Source organism: Trachurus japonicus, chromosome 16, assembly GCF_045865225.1.
Source record: "Trachurus japonicus isolate A0001 chromosome 16, Traja_1.0".
Classification (NCBI taxonomy): Eukaryota; Metazoa; Chordata; class Actinopteri; order Carangiformes; family Carangidae; genus Trachurus; species Trachurus japonicus.
Window position 1 is genome coordinate 13230827 of NC_140922.1, and position 22887 is coordinate 13253713.

Below are 22887 nucleotides of genomic sequence, written 5' to 3' on the forward strand. Positions count from 1 at the left end.
AAACACAGTAAGTCTGTCCTTTAAATAAAAGTTTGAACTTTTTTCTTTTAGTAGGCTACATTCTTCCCATCACTTAAAACAAATGTAGCACCTTGTGTTACACTTGATTTGATAAGGATAAGCAGTAATACTGAGTTTGAATTTCCTGTTTTATGTGTTAATCACAAAGTGACGCTTTCATATTCAATTTGCCAGTTTAATAAGTGTAATTATCCCAACATGAAGGGGCCTAATTAGAGCCATAACCCCAGATTGACGTAAACGGTCCGCCGTCAGCCGAGCCGCTCTCGCGCCTCTCTCGAATCGTAGGACTCGGATGTGACGTCACCACGGCAGCCCGCTGTGGCGGTCTCCAGGGCAACGCCGCGTGCTGCAGTGAAGCCAGCCCAGGCCCCGGCTCGTGGTGAGTGGGCGTGACTCGCCACGTTACCCCCCACCCCCCTCCTCCTCCTCCCCTCCCTCCCTCCCCGCCGCCCCTCCCTCTCTCCCGTCAGTGTGGGCGGGCCTCGCGCAGAAGAGAGCGAGCGAAACACGACACCCTGAGGACGGAGAGAGGCACGGGGGGAGGAGAGAGTAACACTGAGTGGTGTGAGAGTGAGTGGAGGACTAAAAAAAAAAAAAAGTCTGTAAAGAAAGAGAGGTTCCTCTCTCCAACGTTAATTTCTGTCAAAGAAGTAACGAAGCTTTGCGGCGGGGAGATGTCAAACAGCGGCGAAGATGCGGTCGAGGCGGAGTAAACAGCTCCCGGACAGTTAGCGAGAACTTGTGGAGCGGAGAGAAAGGCTGCTCGGCCGGGACGGTGGGACGGTTGGCCGTTTTTCCGCCGCAACTTGAGCAGATTTCAACGCTGCCAGTAACGGGACAAGAGACGAGGACCAGACAGCGAGGTCTCGACCGCTGAGCCCCGGTGGAAAGCGAGCCCTTTTCGGTCGGTTTGGTCGGTTGGCGGGGAGCCGGAGGGTGAAACGGACCGAGAGAGAGAGCGCGGCGGCTCGACAGAAGCGACGAGAGCCGCTGAAGCGGCAGCGACAAAAGTTTGCCGTGTGTCTTCACCTAGTTTTCCAGATCGGGAACTCGAGGCGAAGGAAGAGGCCGACCGAGAGACTGACTTTCCTTTCCACAAGCAACTTTGTGGGATTCACCCAGTTTGGTAAACTTTATCCACTCGCTGTCTGTCTCCAGCAGCTGAAGCAGAGAGAATGAAAACACCCGGAGATAGTGGTAAGTTTGCACGAATCATGCTGTGAATTTTTTTTTTCTAATCCACCATTGTCTTTTCTTGTTTACCTGCCGCGGTTGTTGTCGCCCAAGCTAACTGTGTCCACAGTGCTGATCAATTAACAAAGCTAGATAACTATCAGCAACCGAAAAAAAACAACAACTAGATAAAATTCAGTTTATTTTACGTTGCTCTCCTGATTAGTGCAATAGCCCATTGTTAATCAAGATAAGATAGTGAAATCTGGTGCAGCTTTAGTACTGTACTCCGATTCTAGAGGAAGTGGTTAAACTACTGTACAGTTGTTACAGCGACATCCTCTGTGTCACCCTGACAACCTAATTTCACCATCCAACACCTTTCAGAGAAGTGACTGAGAATCCTAGAAGCTGTGTGTGTCTATGTGTCTGTGTGTGTGTGTGTGTGTGTGTGTGTGGCTGAGAGATGTGGACGTGTTGATAAGTCTCTTGAAGACTTCTCCTCCTGCTGGTAGTGATGGTTGAGGTGATTGGACCCAGCCAGGTATGCATGGTGCAATCTGATATTAACCTAGTAATTGAGCATACGTTTGTCAGGTACTTGGCCTGTCAGCATGCTGAAGTGAGAGCAGGGGGGGGATTTCCAGTAGTCAGCTGAGGTGTGTGTGTCCGTCTGTGTGTGTGTGTCTAATTCCTGAAATGCTTGCATAAGTTTGTTCTTGCTCTTCTCTGTTAAAGCCACTGCAAATTTTCTGTAGAAAGGAGGAAGTGGAAGTACTTACCCTTTGTGCCAGCTATGCACTTTATTATTTCTTAGTGTCAGTAATGAACTATCTGCATGACACGGCAATTTCTTTTAAGTCACAATGAGTAGGCCTGCTTGGTTTGTTTCAGTTGACATAACTGATCTAACTGGAGCTCGTAAAAAAAGACGATTTTCATAGTCGATTAAGCAAAAACAATGGGAAATGCCAACTATTTGCATAATTCATCCTTTCAAATGAGGGGGTTTGCTAATTTACTGTGTCGTGGATAATTGAAAACTGAATATTTGACTTGTTGGAGAACAAAAAAAGTGTTTTTTATGTCACCTTCAGCAGATTAAAAGTCTTTATGCTCTGTAGTCCAATAGATTATTGAAACACCAAACAAACATGAGCCCTATAACAAGCTTTAAGCACATGGAACCTGTAGTGGATAACATCTTAAAGCACAGTCAATGATTGCGCATGGCCCACTGTGTAAAACAAAATATACATATTTAATGTTAAGTTGTGTTTCCTTCGGGAATAATGTGATGCCTTTCTAAGTACTTACTGGTAGGCATTTGGCATGGGGCCATGTGTGTGTGACCGACAAACTGTGTGGGACAAACTTTTCCACTTGGGATGTTCCCCTCCCCTCCCCCACCCTGTCCCCTCCTGACTCCCGCTGCACCCAGCCTCAGCCCCTCAGCCCTCCACATTCCTGCACACACACACCCACTCTCTACTAGCAGCAGCCCCGAGGAGAGGAGGCTGCCATGACATCACACACCGCATCCCACCACAAGTAGCCCTTTTATTACATCCAACTCAGTGTTTGTGGGGCAGCAGATAGCTTAAGCACTTCTGGGAAGGCACTAAAAATTGATTGCGCCAACGTTACGGGTTAAATGTATGCAGTCGGAGCGTGTTTGTGTTTTGTTGTCAGTTCAGTGAAGGTGAATAACTTTAACATTTCCTGCTTTACTGTGGTTTCTGGTGTTAAGTTAGTGTAAAACATGCGCTGCAATCTGATCAGTCTTATAAGATTCAACTTTTGTGATATTAGTTTCTTAATTAAACCATAAGATGTGAAAAGATTGTGAAAAGTGAAAAAAAATCACTATCTCCTTGACCTCCATTTAATTTTAATTAACCTAACTATTAAAATAACTGACTAATCATTTCAGATCAGATTATTTACCATGTAGAGAAGCAAAAAAAAAAAAAAAAAAGCTCCACATCTCTGTGGTGCCTCCAAGTTTCATCAAGTTATTTATCAGTTATCAAAATTACATTTGATCAATTCTATGTTAATTCACTAATCGATTAATCCTCTCAGACAGCAGTAGTTGGTAAACATAGCATCTCGGTCTTAGAGGCATTATCCAGCAACCGGCACCTTTAAATAGTTGAATTATTGAACTGGTTAATCTGTGTTGTTGTCCTGATCTGTCTGATCTCCTGCTGTTGCTGCGCTTGCAATCAGAACACAGGCTTTAACCCTTAACCTGTGTAGCTCCCATCATTTAGAGTGAACATACTTCAGTGGGATATGTCCAGGATAAAAAATGTAATCATCTCCCTTCCAGGATGTTTGGTGATGTAGGATTACATCCCATACGGTATATAAGCTGCTGCCTCTACGAACTTACCTCATTTTTCTCCATCACCGGACGCATCCTTTGCACTCCTGTTTTCCACAGTCACTTCATTAGCCCTAATAGATGATATGATTTCTGCCGAGATAGAGAACTGATGCGATGAAGCAGGAAATGGCAGGGTTATACTGCGTCTGTTGCTGCTGCTGACAGATCAGTGTTGGGTTTTGTTGTACGGTCGTAAAGTATCCGATTTAATTTTGGTTTCAATCACTGAGGTTTACCTGGTCTTTGTCACTGTTTGACAAGTCTGGGGGTTTGGTTGGAGAGGCAAAGTATTCGACAGGTTGCCTTAGTCAGCAGCAGCAGACAGCGAGGTGGTGGTTTGTCTGCACAACACAGTCACATATCCACCTCGCTGTGTCGCTCAAAGGTTGCGCTAATGATTGATTGAGCTCTATAGTCATTTGGATGTACACACACATTAATGACTGTACTTCTGTATGTCTCTTCTATACCCCCGCCACACACACACACACACAGCACTCTGGCTTTTGTGTTTCACCCGTTTTCCTCCATCCCTCCCCAAGGGTTACAATTTTTCTTCCACCACCTCTGTCTTTCTTTTCCCTCTCCCTCTCTCTCTCTCTCTCTGACGGGATAAGGACTGGTGTGTGTCTTTGTGTGATGGAATTGCATAGTGGGACCCCTGGCTCTGGAGTGGCCATTGTATGTGTGTGTGTGTGGAGTGTGGGACAATGGTGGGAGTGGGGCTGGCCCTGGGGCTGATTGTGTGTGGACTTGTGGGGCCAGGGACCTCTCATTGTACTCATAATGGTGCGGAGTAGCTCATAGTTTGGTGGTGCTTTTGACAAATGAAGAGACGGCACTTGTGTGTGTGTGTGTGTGTGAGAGAGAGAGAGTGTGTGTGACAGTGTGAAAGAAAAAGTGAGGTAAAAGCGGGCATCCTAGTCTATTTTTCATCAGTCACTCAGCTACTTAGTTTAATGATGGTTGTTGTTTTTCCTCTCTTTGTGCTGCGTGCTGTTTCCCCAGAGTGATTGACAAGCTATGGAGCTGTTATACCATCTATTCTCAATGCACACAGGCAGTCTGGCCTTATGATGTGGCAGGGCAGGAGACAAAAGGGTATATAGCTCGTGAGCAAAGGATTTTAAAAGGAAACATTTCACCTTTTCCCCGTGTGGGTTTATGTGTGTGATTGCAAGCATATGCTTTTCAATCTCAACACACAACCACTGTGATGATAAGCGCAGCGATTAGCCTTATCTGCGAAAACTCCCTCGCAGTGCTGACCACAGCAAAACCACTACCTCCCATTATCCCAATACAGTTTTACAACCGGGTTTATGGGACAGTTCCCTGCTGTGATCAGGCTCAGCCAACATGCTTAGGGCCTGAAACAGATGATGTTCCATAACAAAGCTGGTTATCTTCCATCTGAAAACGCAGGGAAATTAAATCAGGTGCCAAGAATTGACTTTGATTACTGGAGTGAACATATTGGGAGTTAGAGAACACTTAAGTGGACTGTGGACCAACACTGAATGCAGGGTTGCATTTACACACACATATACTGTGTGTATATATATATATATATATATATATATATAAATTTGCCAACACATTATTTTGATTTGGTGTCTTAAGTTGTAGAAAATGTTACATTATATTCAACTCAATAAAGATTGACTTTTTTAAAGCCACACAATGACATCTGCCATGCAGCGGTATAGCGTGGCTCACATTTCCGTGTCACCACAACCCTTCAGGAAAGTTTTGATATGGTCGTCTGTGATGCTAAGTTGACAAATGACTTCTGGTAGAGAGAGGCCTTCAGTTGTGGAAATGTCTGTATTTAGCCAGGAATGTGACCAAAGGGAACAATGTGCTCAGCCAGTCGACACTAATAGACCTCCCCACCATTAGTCCTGCGCCGCCCTTGACCAGGGAGATCAGGGAGACCACAGCCAACAAGGCAGCGTTACCCTTGGCGGCCCGGGTGCTTCTGACCGCTGCCCTGCGCCGCTCCTGGCCCATTACCCCCACCTCCACAGTCCCACGCATTAACCTCACATCTGAGCATCGGGTCCTATAGATTATCGACCTCTCAGACCTGTATGATCGGCCGCATGGCTGTGAAGTTACCCACTATAAAGAGCTCCATTTAAAGTTCACTTTCTAACGCAGCAGCAGCAGCAGCACATCTAAATGTTTCCTCGGGCCATATGCGTATATCTTTACTGTGAGTTGAGCCTAGTTTTACTGCAACGCTATTGGTTGTCGCCACAGCATGAACCCATATTGACTTTTATTGGTTATTGGTCAGGGATGGTAATGGTTAGGGATGAGCCTGGATGGGACGAACCGTTGATGGATAACTGTAACACTTTTGAGGAACGTATTTGTGAGTACAAATACACAGAAGACACACACACACACTGCTGCTTTTTATTGGAATTCTTGGACCTCCTACATTCCTGCTTAGAAGGTTAATAGTTGCCGGCTGTGTTGCATTACACATGAGGGGAAAACACAACAGTTACTATCTCTGCAAGCCCGCTCTGAACACACTCGCTCAGTGACTTGCAAAGGCATGCTTGCATTCATATCGACATTTTACTACTTCAGTATAAATCAAATGTACGGCACAATGCTATTAAAATACGGTAAAACCTATTATTAGAGAGAAGTTAGAGAAAAGAAAGTAGCTTTTTTTTTTTTTTAATTAACGCTAGCAGGCTCCAAAAACGTTGCACACACACCAAGGGTATCTTTTCTAACGGGTATCAGACTTCATGTTGAGAATGCGGTGGGGTGTGTTGGTGTGCATGGATTGACCTGCACTGTTCGGCAGCTGTTTGTGTTTGCGCGTGCATGTGTGTTGTAATGTAATATGGGGAGTTTACAGAGCTACATTGTTGTAGAGGTGACTCGGTGGGGCGCAGAGTGGCATGTCATTGTAAAAGAATATCAAGTGTGTATATGTAGGAGACAGAGTTTTCTGGGCGGGCAGCTGAGCTGTGTAACAGGTACTGCCTGTGAACAAAGTGCGTCTACGTCGGTGCTTGTGGGTATATGTATAAAAGCCTCTTGCTGACAACGGCGCCACTGAAACTGATCTGAGTCTGATGACATGCACGCGCACCAGCCGAAGATCAGGTAACTCTACACCTCTGATCCTTCCAGATGAGAGGTTTTATTTTGGATCCTCTCAACACAATGACCTGTCCTTTAGGTTCGAGCCTGGAGTGTCACCTCGTTGCTGGATGGAGTATAATCAGTGTGTAAGCTGTCAAGACCCCAACAGCATCTAGTCACTCAGCCAGTCAGTCACGAAGCCAACTCTTCCTCCGTCTCTCGTGCTAAGAGTGTGGGCCCCTGCACCACCTATAACCACACCACAGACACCTAGCTCGGCTTGGTGCACACACACGTGCACACACACACACACACACACACACACACACTCATGAAAGGTATAGTCGCCTGTAATCCGTAAGCGATGCTTCTGTATACCACTGTGACTGTTTTTGCCAACGGTAAAGGCTCGGCCCCGACTGGTCTTGTAATGTATACTTCTAATCTTCTTAGATTAACCTCAATAATACTGGTCATGCTGAGTCTCGCACACAGCGCGGTTGCTTATGTACACACCAGGCGGGGTTCGAAACAATAGGAAGGGATCGTCTATGTACTGTAAACAGAAGTAGTAAAAGTTGACTTGTAACTTCAAAAGACATTCAGATACTACACATGGCCATTCAGTAAGACTTTAAACCGGCAATCAGGCAGTTGGTGTAGGCAAGTCTTAGCCTGCTCTTGGTTTGCATAAAATTGTGTATATCTGTAGTAATAGTCATTAACAGTATCTGCAGTTTGGCAGATATTGATTTTGACACTGAAGTTTTCCGTGTTTTGTTTAGAAACTTCAGCAGAATGTTTAAACTTTGAAGTTTTAAAATATGTTGTATTTTATCTTGTTAATTGTAGAAGAAGAAGAGACAGACTTTGCCATTTATACACACTTACTTGAATGTAATCAGTGTGGGTGTCTATAAGTGTGTAAGTGTGACAGAGATTGCCTGTCCTGCTGCTACAGGCCCTTTGATTCCGGGAGGTGGTGAGTGGAGCTCCTAACCCCTCTCTAACCCCTTAAGTCCAGTGCAGTCAGCAGACACTCCCTGCAGAAAGGCAGCAGTGTTTGAATAGTTCCTCTGGCTATTTTTATCTGGGAATCTGCCTCTGTGCTGGACCCAGGGAGCCGGGGTGGAGGGCAAATATCTAATCTAATTTCAGACGATGGGAAGTCACCAAAAGGACTTCTGAGCCACTTTTGCATTGTGTCGATATTTTGTGCGCGTGTGTTTGTGTGGTTGGCTGTCGGGTATTGAAATGCTGGCTGGCGCCAAGTAAAACTTTCTCTCTTGTCACCCTCTTCCCCCTCCCGCACTCTCTCTCTCTCCCCCTCACCTCCCGCCCCCCTCCTCCTTCCCTCCACCCCATGTAAGGAATGCAAGATCACGTTTGCAGTTTTCTTTTCAACCAGTCTTTCCTCTTCCTCCGCCTGTCTGCCTTTCACTTTTACAGCTCTCTCGCTGTCTCTTTACCTCGTTTCACTCCGTCCCTCTCTCCGTGTTCAGACTTGTTCTCTTTTGTACGTCAGAGCACATTTTGAACTTTGAGCCAGCTCATCACAGTCCATGTATGTGAGTGAGAAAGTTATGTGCATTTTGAAAGGCAGGGCTTTGGCTGGGAATGCCATGTCAGCGGTAAAATGTGTGTCTTCGTGGGAACAGACTGTTCCAAACGTTTTTTGTCTTTTTTTTTTTTTTTTTAAAGAAAAAGATCGATTCTAGTGTGGTAAACTCTCACTGTGAATATTTTAGTGAATGGCTAGAAAGGCAGCTCTTTGATCATCTGAGCAACGGGGCTATTTGCAGGTGTGTTTACATACAGACACCACATAAATGTTAGTTAAATGGCACCCTGTCCTGTAGGGCTAACAGTAGCAGGCTGCGGTTGTGTGTGTGAGGAAAATAGATAAGTGGAAAGAGGACATCCTCTGCCTTTTATCAGTTGCAACTGCTTGATCTAATTTCAGCCTTCTGGGCAACCCCATACGTAAGCACTGTTCTTTTATACTTGAGATTTAGAAACACAAACCCACGGACTGTCTCAGCTTAAATTAGACCGAGCGATTGCTAATCTACCTCTTGTTTGTTTGAGTCACAGGCCCGTTGGCTGAATGCTGCTCTGTAGCTGGACTTGTGACCTCTGAGACGGATGAAGCCATCCTATGAAGTGTGTGTGTGTGTGTGTGAGAGAGGGAGTGAGACGTGGTGTTTTCATTTGGAGACACACATGCACATGTCCCTGTAGGCGAGTGAAACCTTTTTAAGCATCGATTGACCCTCCCATCCCACCATCCTCTCCTCCCTCTCACTATCGTTTCTGTGTCACCAATCCATGGACTAATACCCCAGTGGCAGCTCCTCTTCCATTAGCCTCCTCCTCCTCTTTCCTGCTCTCTCTTGCTTCATGTCACCCAACCCTTTTCTCTCTTTTTCATCGGACACCCTGATTTACCAGCCAACACGACTCGACGACCAGATTCAGAATGGTTGTCTGTTTTTTAAAATGGCTCAGATAGAGAAAGCAGTCAGACATACATGTATCAGCATTAGTTTGGTTGTTGGTGTTAATTTGTCAAAGAAGACCTGAAAACAAACAGGAGCTGAAAGTCCGATTATTAGACCACGTGTTAGTATAAAGTGCAAGCTTGCCTCAGTGCATGTAGCGCTGATGCATTGCATTGAAACATATGTTCACATGTACACAATTTAACAAACACAGAGGCCTGGACTCCTTCCAAGATGTTTGGTCACGGGCGGCAGGATGAAGTGCAGTGGATTGCACTCTCACAGCAGGACAAACATCTGATTATTTTTCCCACAGGCCATCGTCCTTTTAAATGCTCTTAAGACTTCCTTCCTCCAGGACGTTGGCATTTTCTTGGCTCTCCAGGTGTGTGTGTGCGCGTCTGAGTGTGTCTGTTTCTCTGCTTGTGTTTCTGTGTGAGCTGGCCTCAGAGAAACTGAATAATGCATTGGATCATTGGAAAGGTATTTATAGGAAAGCAGAGCGATTAAACTTTAATGACAAAGCTGGCCATCAGTGCTGCACATCATATAGCATATCGTCCTCCTAAACACGCACAAACACACACACAGAGGCTCGTCTCAGGGAGTTTGTCCATAAGCTAATGTGCCAGCCAGTTTCTTATGCTGTACCACTATCCACTCTTTTAGTGCCTTGACCCGTGCACATCCTCTAGTATTTTGAGACAGTTGTGGCAGTGGTCGTTCGCCGAGGTCCGAGTTAATAATTCATGTGTTAGTGTTGCATGTAGTCAAAGGCGGTGACAGAGTTTTGGGTAAACACCTGTAGGCTGCACCTCTTCTCTCTAGCTGAACAGTTTTACCGCGGTGGCTTCCTCTTTCACTAATCCTCAGTTGCACCACTGTCCTTTTACAAAACCGAACTTCCACCAGATTGGGGAGTTACACAGTGTGCAGACTGAACAGATTGCGCTTATGACTCGCCCCTGTCTCAACAGACATGCCGAAACTCCTCAATTAAAACCAGCTACACATGTTTGGCTGCAGCACCTATCTTCATACATACATCTAATTCTCTTCCGTCTCTCAGGAAATCCCTTAAACTTAAGCAGAATATAGTATGTGCATTTGTTCCATAATTGTTTAACCACAGGGGGACTGGGAGCATGAGCAGTGATCTTGAGGGATTACTTCGATTATTCAATATTATGTTATTCAGTATGATGATTTATTGCAGTTTTTTTAGTCAAAGACTTATGCAGCCTGTGTTTTTAGTTTGTGCGTTTGCTGCCTTTGATGATTATTTGTGTTTGTACATTTTCACGTCTGGCCATCAGTGAAGGAAAAAAAAAAACTTCAATTTACGCCCCTGGTCTATGACATCAAGGTTAAGCAGCTTGCCCAGCCCCCGCTGTCTGTGTGCATATGTGTGTGTGTGTGTGTGTGTGTGTGTGTGTGTGTGTGTGTGTGCCCCAGTGCTTCTGTACAGTAGCCCTGCCCTCAGTCACAATAGTTTTATCCATGTCCATTTTTAGCATCAGATGTGGCCCAGTGAAATTACATAACAACCAAGTAGTTGCGCACACACGCACACACAGTGATTGTTGTTTTAGGGGATTTAAGCTTTTGATGAAGAGAACAGTGAGCTAGATCCCCTGACCAGTCACAGGGTGAGAGGGAAAAGGAAAGTAGGGAAGAGTGGATCAAGAGCATGCAGAGGGATTTACAAAAGCATGAGGAAAGGAGGGAAAGATGACGAGCTAAATAGGGAGAGAACCAGAAAGCACGATGGAAGAAGAGGAAATGGTCAAAAGGGGCTTAGTTATTCAGCCTGGTAGATGGGCAGCGGAGCTCTTCAACCCACACTCATGTCACTAATTAAAACCAAATCTAGTTCATTTGTGTTGTGATTTTAACACGTAAAGCGTGTATGTCTCGGGTACTCTATGGCAGCGAAGAAACTCTATTTAAAGAGATGGAACATAAATCGTGAATGAGAAACGAAGGGGTGAGGAGTGGATGCACTCAAACAGATTTTATCAGCATATTTTCTGTAACATGGCGCGCATGGTTTTTAACTGCCAGCATGTGGATCCGTGGTAAATAACAATACTTTGTATATGTGTTACCCTGGAAACAAGGCATAAATGCAGCATTTTTCACCTGCCAAGACGTGTCAATCAAAATATTGTGCTCTTGACGACAGCCTACAGAGAGAACGCACAAAATAAATGAGAAAAAGTATAGTACCATAGCTGTAATTTTAAGGGACATGCTTTTGGACATATGCACATTAACACGCACGAGGGTCTTTGTAGTTTCTCACACACATGCACATAACATCTCTCACACACACACACACTCTAACACAGCGTAGCCCCCAGCTAGTATCCTCACTGTGTGAGTGGGTGTTGTGTTTGGCGGGTTATTGTGTTCGTCTGGCCCAAGTATTAGCCGGGTTCTGTGCAATACTCTCTCCCTTAGGTTAGTTATGAGAGGAGGCAAAGTAAAGAGGTGAATAGAGAATGTGTAACCTTGTTTCTCTAAATGATTTAGGGTTGGGCAATAAGTCACAACATTTTACCAAGATTATGTTTTGCATATAACCTGTCATTACTAGAATTTGGTTGGACTCCAAAACTACAAACAGGAATGTACTCTTGTAATACTGAATGAAGCCTCATCCGTGCATGTCTGCTGTGACAGTTTGATGTTTGTTTGATGTTTTTAGAAACAGAATTGGTGTTTTAGAAACACAAACCTTACCGCAAATAACCATATTAAAGATAATAGTTTGTGTTTACATCGAATGGAATAACCAGATTTTCTCTAGAAACATATAATTTCATTTAGGGCTGCAACTGCAACTAATAATGTTTTCTTTTGCATCCTTCAACCTTCCGACCAACCATTTTATGTATGAAATGTGAAAGAGATTTGCAGAATCCTCAGTTTGCCACGTTTGTACATGACAAAGAGAAAAAGCAGCAAATCCTGTCATTCGAGAAGCTGGAATCTGAGACGGTGGAGAAGTTTTTAATATTTCTTTAAAAAAAATGACTAACCAATCAATTTTCAAAATAGCTGGTGATTTCATTTACTGCTGATTGACAATTGTTTTAGCTCTAATTGCATTTACGTGTGCACTCAGTTGTGTCTCCACCGTGTGCACAGTATTAAAACAGACATCAGTTACATGTTACAGTGATTTCATAGATTGAGATTCAGATCTGCCTCTCTCCAGCATAATTTGACCAAGATAGCACAATTAAGATTCATTTGCAGTAATTGATATATTTCCTCAGTCCAATTACGCTGCGTTACCAGCAGTGCATGCGAGCGCTCTGATCTTGTGCATGTGTCTGACGTCGTGTTAGTATGTAGATCAGATTGTTATTGTGGAGGTGTAACTGTAAGCCGGTGTAGCTATGATTTCATGGGGAACCCCCGCGCTACCTTACACCTTGGACGGATGATCTGAGCCCTTTTGAATCCATGTGCGGGACAATACTCGGCCTGAATGCTGTCTTTATAATGTCTGTGTTGTAGTCTTTGTGTGTGAAATGTAACTGAGAGGTGTCACCATTGTATGTTCACCCACATGCACCCACATTCCCACCCATACACACACACACACACACACACACACACACACACACACACACACACACACACACACCAACAGTACGGTAGTGCCTCATGTTATGAGTTCCACCGAGCGGAGGTAATCGGTGTGTTTACACTCAGCTCTTACATAACACCTTTCAAGCAGTATACTGATGGAAGGGAGAAAGTTCATTGCTCGCCCTCTCTGCCAGTCAGTCTTTTATCTCTGTGAACGTACTTCCTTCCCCATGGCTCATTCATTTCTCTCTCTTTTCACTTCCTTCCTTGTTGTCCTCCTGTCTCTCTGTCTCTCCTCACACCTTTTATCTTTGTTGGTGGCGGACAGACCTGTGTCTCCCTGAACCCGTGGTTGTTGAATTATGTAAATGTTCATATCATGTTTCGTGAAGGTAGGACATTTCTTGAGATAACACCAGTAGTTGAAGGTGGACGTACAACTTCCTGTGCTTATCTTCAGCCGGTGTCCTTTGTCCCACTCTCAGGGGGCATGTGTCTGGCCATACCTGTCGCTTTCTAAAACTTGAAATGCAACATTCACACCAATTAAATGTGACGACTGACAACAAGCAGTGCTCGTGTGAGATAGGAGCCACCAAATATACTTCTTTCAATAGCGCTTTTTTTTTCTCCTCATTTGTTACATAACTGTTAGTGACACTTTTATATGAACGAGTGCAAGTGAATGTCTGCTGCTTTCAAGCAACCTTGCTTCTCCCCCTTCACAAACACAGCAGCTGGTTCACTTTGCTTTTGAGTGTGGTCATTGGATCAGGTCTACCTGGTCAGACAACAAGTTAAAACCCCTTAAGCCTCAATTATGATACTGTGTCCACTGCCTTACATTTACAGCACTGAACATTAAGCATAAAACTGTACATTGCACATTAAGACTGTGCTCTTTTGAAGCAGTTTGCATCGCGTTCATCACCGTGCATTGCCTTTCTGGCTCTGGCAGGCCCTTCAATCAGCAACGCAGCCCCACTCCCACCCCGAGAGGCCGTAATGAAACCAAGTTTAAATCTGTGATTGACATTAGATCGTGTAGTCTGGTTTTGTGTGTGGCAGGGGGCAGGGATGTGATAAACTGTGGCGGACTGGTCTCTGCCAGCGCAGAGCAGCTGTGTGTTTACTGCTGAGCTCATTGCCCAGTAGAGCGGATTGGCTACCATTGTTTAGGTCGGTGGCTGGCACCTTATGGTACAGTAAGGTTCATACAGCAGCAGCTGTGATGGAGCCTTGTCCTGGTGAAAGGTAAGATGCCTCAAGGCCCCCTCACACACCTCTGTAGCTCTGTCTCTTCATCTTTTTCTCTCTTGCTCTTCATTTCTGTATTTTGCTCTTCTCTCAAGTTACATCATCATCAGCCTTTCTCTCTCTCTCTCTCTCTCTCTTCCTCCCTCTCCCGGGCTCTTGCATAACGTCCAGCTTTATTTGCTCCAGCTGAGGATTCTAATCTTTCCCACGAGGCAAAGCGCGAGAGCAAACCAGGAGAGCAGAGAATAGGAGCAGGGCGAGGCGACCTTTCTGACCCGCCTGTGTGCACGGCCTCGTTAACACAGTCACTCCACCACATTAATGAGATCTGGAGCAGGGTTTTGTTTACAGGCACCAACAACAACACAAGCGTTAAGTGTATGTGTTTGTGTGCTTTGCTTGCAGTAGTAAAGATGGGTTTTTCATCATTTATGCCTCCGGTCTGTCATGTCAAGTGTGTCTGTGTGTCTGCTGGCGCGTGTGTCCCGCCCCCTGCTGCAGCGTCGTAGGTGCGTGGTCTCTCTTGGCAGCCCCATGGTAACTGGGGGATAAGCACTGATTATCTACACAACCTACATTAGGAGCATGTGTGCACACATGCACGCACACACATTTACATACACCTGGGGAGACCATGATTATCTGCACATTCCCCCATTGAAGCCAAATATGCTCATGTCAGTGAGACCATGCGCCGACTTGGCTCCGACCCAGGAAGACAGCATTATTATAATACATGCACACAAGCTTGTGAGTGGATGTGTGTGTGTGTGTGTGTGTGTGTATGTTGCAACTGCACATACTCCATGCAGTGTTCACTGAAGCAAATTGTTCTTCTCTGATTTCCCTCAATCTCACGCACACGCACACACATACAAACACACAGAGGCACAAAGACAGTATGCTGGCTGGCTGGCAGCGACGCCTGTGCGAGGTGAGTGTTACATAAGGCTGATCAACACTACCTAATCAGCTTTAGGAGACATGCTTAACAAGCTGACCAAGTGGGGTGGGGGGTGGGTAGCGGAGGAGAAAGAGCCAGGGAGCAGTTGAAGGGGCGCAAGACAAGGGCAAGGGCACAGGAGCAAGGCTTGATGGGAAAAAACACGAGGAACAACAGAGTGAGGGGCGAGAACGGTTGAGGGAAGACGAGAAGACGGTGACAGGCGGTGACACGGCATGTGTCTTTTGTCCCTGTTTACGATGAGATAAACACACGCACGCACATAAACACCCCGTGCTCTGCCCTCCATGTCCCCCCTCACAGCCCTTTACTATGACGCACAGCTGTGATTGCCAGGATCCTGTGTGTGTGTGTGTGTGTGTGTGTGTGTGAGTGCAGTGCACATTTGCACGCCTGTGTGCATGTCTGTAGCTTTTACATGTTGGACCTGTTGTGTCTCGTTGGACATTTTGGTTCTGTTCAGTCGAGATAAAGGAGGACGATGTCACAGCGCAGGTCTTTGTCAGGGACTTTTCACAGAGACACGTGTTGCCTTCTTCAGTCATAAACCTGATATTCTGTGTTCAACGTGATGAATGTTGAATTTACTGAATCAGCCAGCATGCGTTGTCGTCACTCTAATGACTCACTCCTCCAAACATCAGTCTTTCAGGTTTATGTGCTGGAAAATGAGTCAGTTACCTAGGAGAAGAACAAAGCCTTGTGGCGAGTTAATATTCAGGTTTATGAAGGTGTCAGATGGGAACTGTAAGTTTAATTGAATAAACAAAACCATTATTTTTGTACATCCAGCAAGTGATGATAAAGTTTTGGTCTCTTTTTGGCAAACTTTAAAGCATCTTTAAAAAGACTCCTGAAGAAAAGGAATGCGTTGCAGACTATAATCCCACAGTAAACACATTATTCTCTGAGATTTACTTTGTGTGCATCGCACTCCTTTTACTTGAGATTTGAATTCACTCGTGGTCAGCATGTGAAAACCACAGGCTGAGTGTCTCTTCCCTCTCTCTTTTGTTTTGGACTACAAATTATTCCCATTTGGATGATTGATGTTCATCAGAGAGAGCGAGCACGCTGCCTGCACATTCGTCTGTTCTCTTCGGGGCAAATTAAGCTAAATTATGATGTTTAGTTTATTTCATATTCTCTTTACTTGTGATGGCAGTTTATTGCTCTTGTGGTTGACCACTGCCAAGTAAATGTAGAGGAAAGCGCTCCGAGTCGAAATGACTGTATTTCAGTAATGATGAACATTCGCTCCAGTCGTGACTGTGACTCTGTCTTTACCCCGCTTGTTTTATACCTTTCCTTTTATTTCCTTTTCAGCACTCTTTTTCTTCTTCTTTCTTCTCTCTCCCTTTGACCTTTCTGAGTTTCCTTTCCCTCTCCTCTTAATCCCAAACACACACACACACACACACACACACACACACACACACACACACACACACACACACACACACACACACACACACACACACACACACACACACACACACCTCTTAAAGAATGACTAGCAGATGTAGACAGAGCTTTTTCCTTCATCTAAAATTAGCTGCGATAGAAGAATGGCAGGAAAGCGCACAGGGCTGGACGCACAAACGGGAGGGGTCTGGGTGGTGGGGGACTGATGGAGAAATAGACTAGAAGTGGAGGAAGGAATAGCTTGATGGGACTTGGTGAAGTAGTGTGTATTTTTGGTGCTGTTCACACACACTGCTGACGCACAGGAACCTCCCAGGGCACAGTCTATCGGCACCTCAGACTTTGAATGTGCATGCGCTGCTACGTAATGTTTAACAATTTTTGTGGGTGTGTGAACCAGTGTGAAATAAATTTAAAGAAGTGCCACCAAGGAGCAGCAGGGGTTTGCGTGACTGTTACCCCATTTTTATTCCTTTTTCATAAGCAGTTCTCTTTAATTTGTCAAAGTGTGTCTTGTAAAAGCTCTCACAGCCCCACTTCTGATCAGATCTGTCTGGTGAAGCTGTTAACAAGCAAAGACGACCTATTAGCTCCGCCACCATCATGATGCAATGCTGCTGTGAAACTTCCCAGCCCTAATTTTTTGTAATTACCCATCTATTAGCACCTTTTAAGCTGGATGTTGTCCACAGCTCCATGGCTGCTCTTCCCCCAAACAGCAGGAAGGTGTTAAGGACAACAGCACTGGTTGGTAAGCTGCCAGTGTCCCCTGTTCACCGAGCACCCAAGGGCCCGTTTACAAAACCAGGCCACCAGCCCTCTGCTTCACCCATCACTTATGTTCATCCCTCCCCGGATGATCACATCGTTTGCAAGGAGTTTACAAGCGTGTGTTTGATGGGAGCACAAAGACTTGATCAACAAGTGACACTTTTTTTCTTTTTCTTCTCCAAATATACAAGCACTGAAGGTGTATGTTTTAGTTCTGAAGAAAACCTGAATAACCTCTATACCTAATGCCTTTTTTTGTTTTTCAGAGTGTCTACGTGTATAGGCTACTTTTCTACCTTATACTCATCGTGAATATCTTGTGAACCTAAGCCATCACCAGCACAGTTAGCAGCTGAAGAGCTGTGAGAAAAACATGATTCCCCAGGGCTAGTCACCTATTCCACTATCACCTCTTGTCTGAACAACAGCACGCAACGCATAACAAGAGGCACACATGACACACACACACACACACACATAGTACAATCCACAGATTTCCCATTTGAGGATTGAGCTTTTGAAGATGAGTGTGAATATGTTTTCTGTGGGCCTGTTGTGTCTTAGGGATATCAATGGGAATTCTTGATGTTCAAGTAACATGTAAGATAAAATGAATTTATGTATTTCTGTCCACGAGTAAAATAACAGACTAATACTAAAAGCATTTATTGTAGATAGTCAGGTTAATGGAACCTCTACAAAGCTAAGTGGCACAGTAAAGGTTAGTAGAGGCATCTTTAGAAACATTAATGTGCATAGCACTTGAAACAGTTTGGCAGGGGATGAGAACAAAGCGTTTCTCTCACTTGTAGGTGTTAAATAGAGCCTACATATTTAAAACCTGATTGAAAAAAGCAACGGGGGCTACTGCTCAAAATTACAGTGCCCTGTACTACCCACATTGTAAATTTTAGTTTTTCATTTAAAATAGTAGAACAATAAAATGAGCCTTGAAGGATTTACCTGGAGCTGGTCCTGACTGACAGCAGCATTTAACACATATCAAAGTATCTCATGGCTTAACTAAGCATCTGACTGTGCTTTCATCATGTACCAGCAGGAACTTTGTCTCAGCTGAATATTTGAGTAGCTATTATCAATCAATCAAAATTTAAGTACCAAAACAGAGTTCACACACTACTTTTCATTCATCCAGAAGTTGGACCCACTTCATGTGTTGTTTCAATGAATGCACAACTCTGTTCAGTCCAATGTCAAAATACAATTTTAGATATAGAATAATACAAGCTGTACTATGCTGTATACTGCTGAAAGAAGTAATGACGATTCAATAGTTTGAATGTAAAATATGAATAACTTTTTACTTTTCTCCCGTCATAATTACTGCATCCACTAGAGGTAATCTAACAGTGGGTCGTAATAAGCAGCTTGCTTATATGACCTACCAAACTCTGATAATTAAACCATCGTCTGTTTTTTTCTTTTTCTTTTAAAGATACCCCGTATTGATGCAGCTCTAACATTTTTTTTTACTAAGTTACATATGGACAATGGAAATATTTATTAGAATGGAGTCCATAAATGTTGTTGCTGAATGAGCACACATAAATAAGGTAGGACTCTTGTTTATGTTACTGCTCCAACCAGAGCATTCAGTACAGTGGAAAGTTTAGTATAAATACTGTGATATAAATAGACATTTCTATCAAGTACATTGTGATCCTGGCTGTTTTATAGTAAAGAGATTGTTTGAACAAGAAGTAAGTTAAAAAAAAAAAAAGTGCAAACAATAATTGCCAAATTTTTTCTACTACCTCAGAAGGTTGCAGTCAACAAATGTCTAAATGTCTGGATACGGTTTAGTTGGTCACAGTTGCTGTTGTATGGCAACGTCCAGTTGCTATCAAGAAGGTAAACACTTGAACCAATGCCAATTATCTTGAATATAATGAGGCTATTTCTGGAAACGAGAAACGATGCATGGGAAGTTCACTAAATAGTGAATGACTTGAAGTTTTGCCACCTAGTTGACATCACCTGTCACCTGAAAAGGTGTGAAAATTCACTGTAGAGACAGTTGTGTTTGTTTCATATTGTGTTTTCATTTGAGCAAACGCTGGAGCTTCATGCTTTGAGATATTGAAAGTGACTACCACACTAACAAACAAACAGTGGGACCAAAATTTTTAAGAGTGCGACTAATAATTTTTCTAGGACGCACTGCCCGGGTGAAAATGTAAAGTTATTTCGCAAGCGCATCATCTCTCACATTACATCACATTATATGAAAGTTATGGAGAGCGAGGTGACGTTAAAGGCGACGCAATGAAAAATTTGGGTGCACCTAAAAAATGAAAGTTAGTCTGGAGCCCTGGAGCCTGAGCTTTCTTATCTTTTGTATCCATGCGTTTGTCTTACCTCTGTAATGTAGCAAACTTTGCAAAGGTAATGTGCTTTGCCAGAGAATCAAATAAGATTTTAACTGGAGCTGAAATGACAAGTCAATTAAACAGTCAACAGAAAATCAGCCAGCATTAATTTTGATAATCAGTTAATTATCGACTGTATCCACCTTTTATATGTCATGTAAACTGAATACCTCTAGGGCTGTTATAAAAAAAAAAGGTAAAGACAACTTGTGCCGGCCATTTTTCCCAATTTTTTGCAGACTCACTGACTAATGTAAAATGTAAACTATGATCCACCTCCCTGTTGACGCAGAGTGAACTGGGCATCTGGTCCAGAGGGTTCATCTCTCCCTAACTGCTCTGAAGGTTTTAAGTCATTTCAAGAAAAAAAAAAAACACTGTGCTATGACATTGATCTTTAAAAAAAAAAAAAAAACCAAGACCAGCTCCTTCTAAACTTTTAGACATGTGGTGTAAAGATCAGGTGTCACGCCGCTTTGTCTCTCACTTGCCATTGCGCATCCAAAATGTTAATCCACTGTGGAATGTGTCGGCTTCAGATGGTAGACAGCAGGCCTCCGCGTACGTGTGCTCATGACTCACTTGTCTTTTTTACTTTGTTTCATAACATTGTTTATTTCATAACATTGTAGGAAGAGGACAGGGGGAGAGAGAGAAAAAAAAATCACTAAACAAGTGCTCGCCGTCAAAGAGAGGGAGAGAGCGGCCTCGCTGAGCCTCCTGACGTGCAGCATGTTGTTCCCTTGGATCTCTGTTTAACACAGGCCGGGCTGCCAGCTTGTTGCAGGACGACCCGTGTGCACTGGTTTATACTGGAGGCTTGTTTGCCTTGAGCAGGCTCTGCTTTTGGAGATGATGAAAAAGCTGTCTTGTTCCCGTCCAAGGCTAGTGGACACACAAACACACACACACACTTTATGCACGCACACATTCGCTGTCATGTAGCGCAGAACTCTGTCTCCTGACGACTACCTGTTGCTGGCAGATTCGGCCTCCCCCTCCTCTTTCTCTCTCTCTCTCTCTGTGTGTCTCTTTTCTCTCGGCCGCTCGCTGCTGCCCTGCTCTTCCCTTTCTAATACATGGTCTATTTGAGTCTGTGTTCCAGGCTTGAAAGGATTAATTGCCGTTTATGCTTTATTTTTTTTGTTCTATTCGTTTCTGGGGGGGGTTATTTTTAGGCCTTAAGTGTCTGGTTGCTAGGAGACAGTGATAGGGAGAGAGAGAGAGGGAGAGAGAGGCAGGAGAATGGAGGAGAGTTTGCATTGTGAAGGCTGAATTACAAACACATTCACGCACTGAGTCAGCAGCACTGACGCACATGTTCACACACATAAATATACACACACGCACTTGCTGCTTTAGACTGTAGCTGTTATTGTGGACTTGTTTTTCTGATCCTGTATCTTTTCAGCAGGTCTGAGCTCTGTGTGCGTGTGTGTTGTGTCACTGTCATTTATGTATCTCTTGTTACCTGTGCACCAAAGTGAGTCTGTGATTATATCTACAGACGCAGGATGACAATGCTTCCTTCCTTATTGCACAAGGGTTCAATGAGTATGAAGTGATTTGAATCAAACTCGGTGGCCTTTGTTTTCACCAGATCTCAACCCAGTTGGAAACCTATCTGACGTGTGAGACACCGTTATTCACCATCACAGTAAATGTGGTATCCAGCCCTGAGACTTGCCAAGGAACAATCGCCACTTAGGCAATTACACACGCACGCACAGTCGCACACATACACATATACACTCTGAGAGCAACAGGTGTGTGCAGCGTTACATTCACACCATGTTTGAATCATTCTTCTCTGACATTTCTACATTTGTAGCCACTAACACAGTCTTTCATAAGCAGAACAAGTTATTATTATTATTCCTGTCTATTGCCTGAGTCGGTTTTCATTCTTTGATTCTAGCCAGATTTGTAGTGTTTATCAGAAGTGACATGCCTGACTGCACACATTCACACACGCACGCATTTACACTCAAACACATACAGGAAACAGATCTGTTGTTGTGGTGCATAACAGTTGCTAACATCCTGTCCCGCTATAGTGACACATTCCAGGAAACCACCTCCCAAAAGTGCCACCTGTCTCTTAGACACACACACACACACACACCTTTTCCGCCTCAGAGATAATTATTGGATCACGCCACATCAAATTTACTCCTGTGTGTCAGAGTTCGGTCTTTCACACACTGACCTTACAAATACACAGTGACGTCTGTAGCTGCTTTTTGTGGGTGATCACAGCTGGTCAAAGTCTGGGCAGTGCGGGCAAAATGATTGTGTTTTTTGTTGGTTGTGAATTAAAATATATAGAGTTGACTTGATATAGAAATAATATAATAATATAAATATAACATAATACACAAAAAAAAACACATAAAATCCTCACCTTTTTCAAATAGCTAACACCAAAAATGTTTGGCCATAATCATTTATAAATAGTGTCAGTTGGTTGCCTTAATTGTTTCCACTTTTAAAAAGTAAACTTGTGCAATAAAAGCCGAAATTATTGATTGAGTAAGCGATTAGGTGATAAACTGAAAAATAACCAGGAGCTATTTTGGAAATTGATTAATGGCTTCAGTTTCAGAGGCAAAAACAGTAAACCAATGCCAAACATTTATTGATCTCAGCTTTTCAAATGAGAAGATTTGCCAAGCTTTTGTTTTTGGTCTTACATCTCCGTAAACTGAATATTTCCAGGTTTTGAACTTGAAGATGACCAAACAAGTTTTTTTTTTTTTTTTAAGTGGTTGTGTGAGGCATTATTTTCATTCATAGACCGAAGAATAACCAGCAGATTGATGGATAACGAAACTGTTAGTAAATCCCTAATAGAGTTTTCAAAATGCACCTCATGTAGATATTGAGATAATGGCGTAACATTATTTCATTATCAGTGGCCATATCTCTGACCCTAATTGCTTTTACACACAGCGGTGCACACACAACTGACACGCTCTTTCAGGCAGCAGTGAGTGTGGGGCAGTGCGTTGTTGAACCAGAGGTGAAGTGTCAACTGCCAGTTCTCTGCCAAGCTGTTGGCTGCAGAAGTACATTAACACCAGAGTGCGAGGTGGGGAGGCAGAGAGACGGAGAAGAGAGGCGCCTGTGGCCTGTAACATGGTCGTGTTAGGCCTTAACAGCTTTCCCCTGAAAGTAACTTTGAAGGAAATCATGAAGTCTTCGAGGGGGAAAACGATGACCATGTATTTAAGTTTAGATGACAGTTTTTTTTCAGTTCATTTTTCAGCTGTT

The 22887-nt window shown here is 43.8% G+C and overlaps 1 protein-coding gene across 1 annotated transcript in view; it reads left to right on the forward strand.

Moving 5' to 3' along the window:
* The first annotated feature begins 511 nt into the window (after nt 1–511).
* The window catches only part of erfl3 (Ets2 repressor factor like 3), a 46568-nt gene continuing 24192 nt past the window's right edge, over nt 512–22887 (forward strand). The window contains exon 1 of the mRNA XM_085801656.1: nt 512–1221. Coding sequence (XP_085657782.1) covers nt 1200–1221 — 22 coding nt within the window. The 5' untranslated portion in view covers nt 512–1199. The remainder of the gene's footprint in view (nt 1222–22887) is intronic.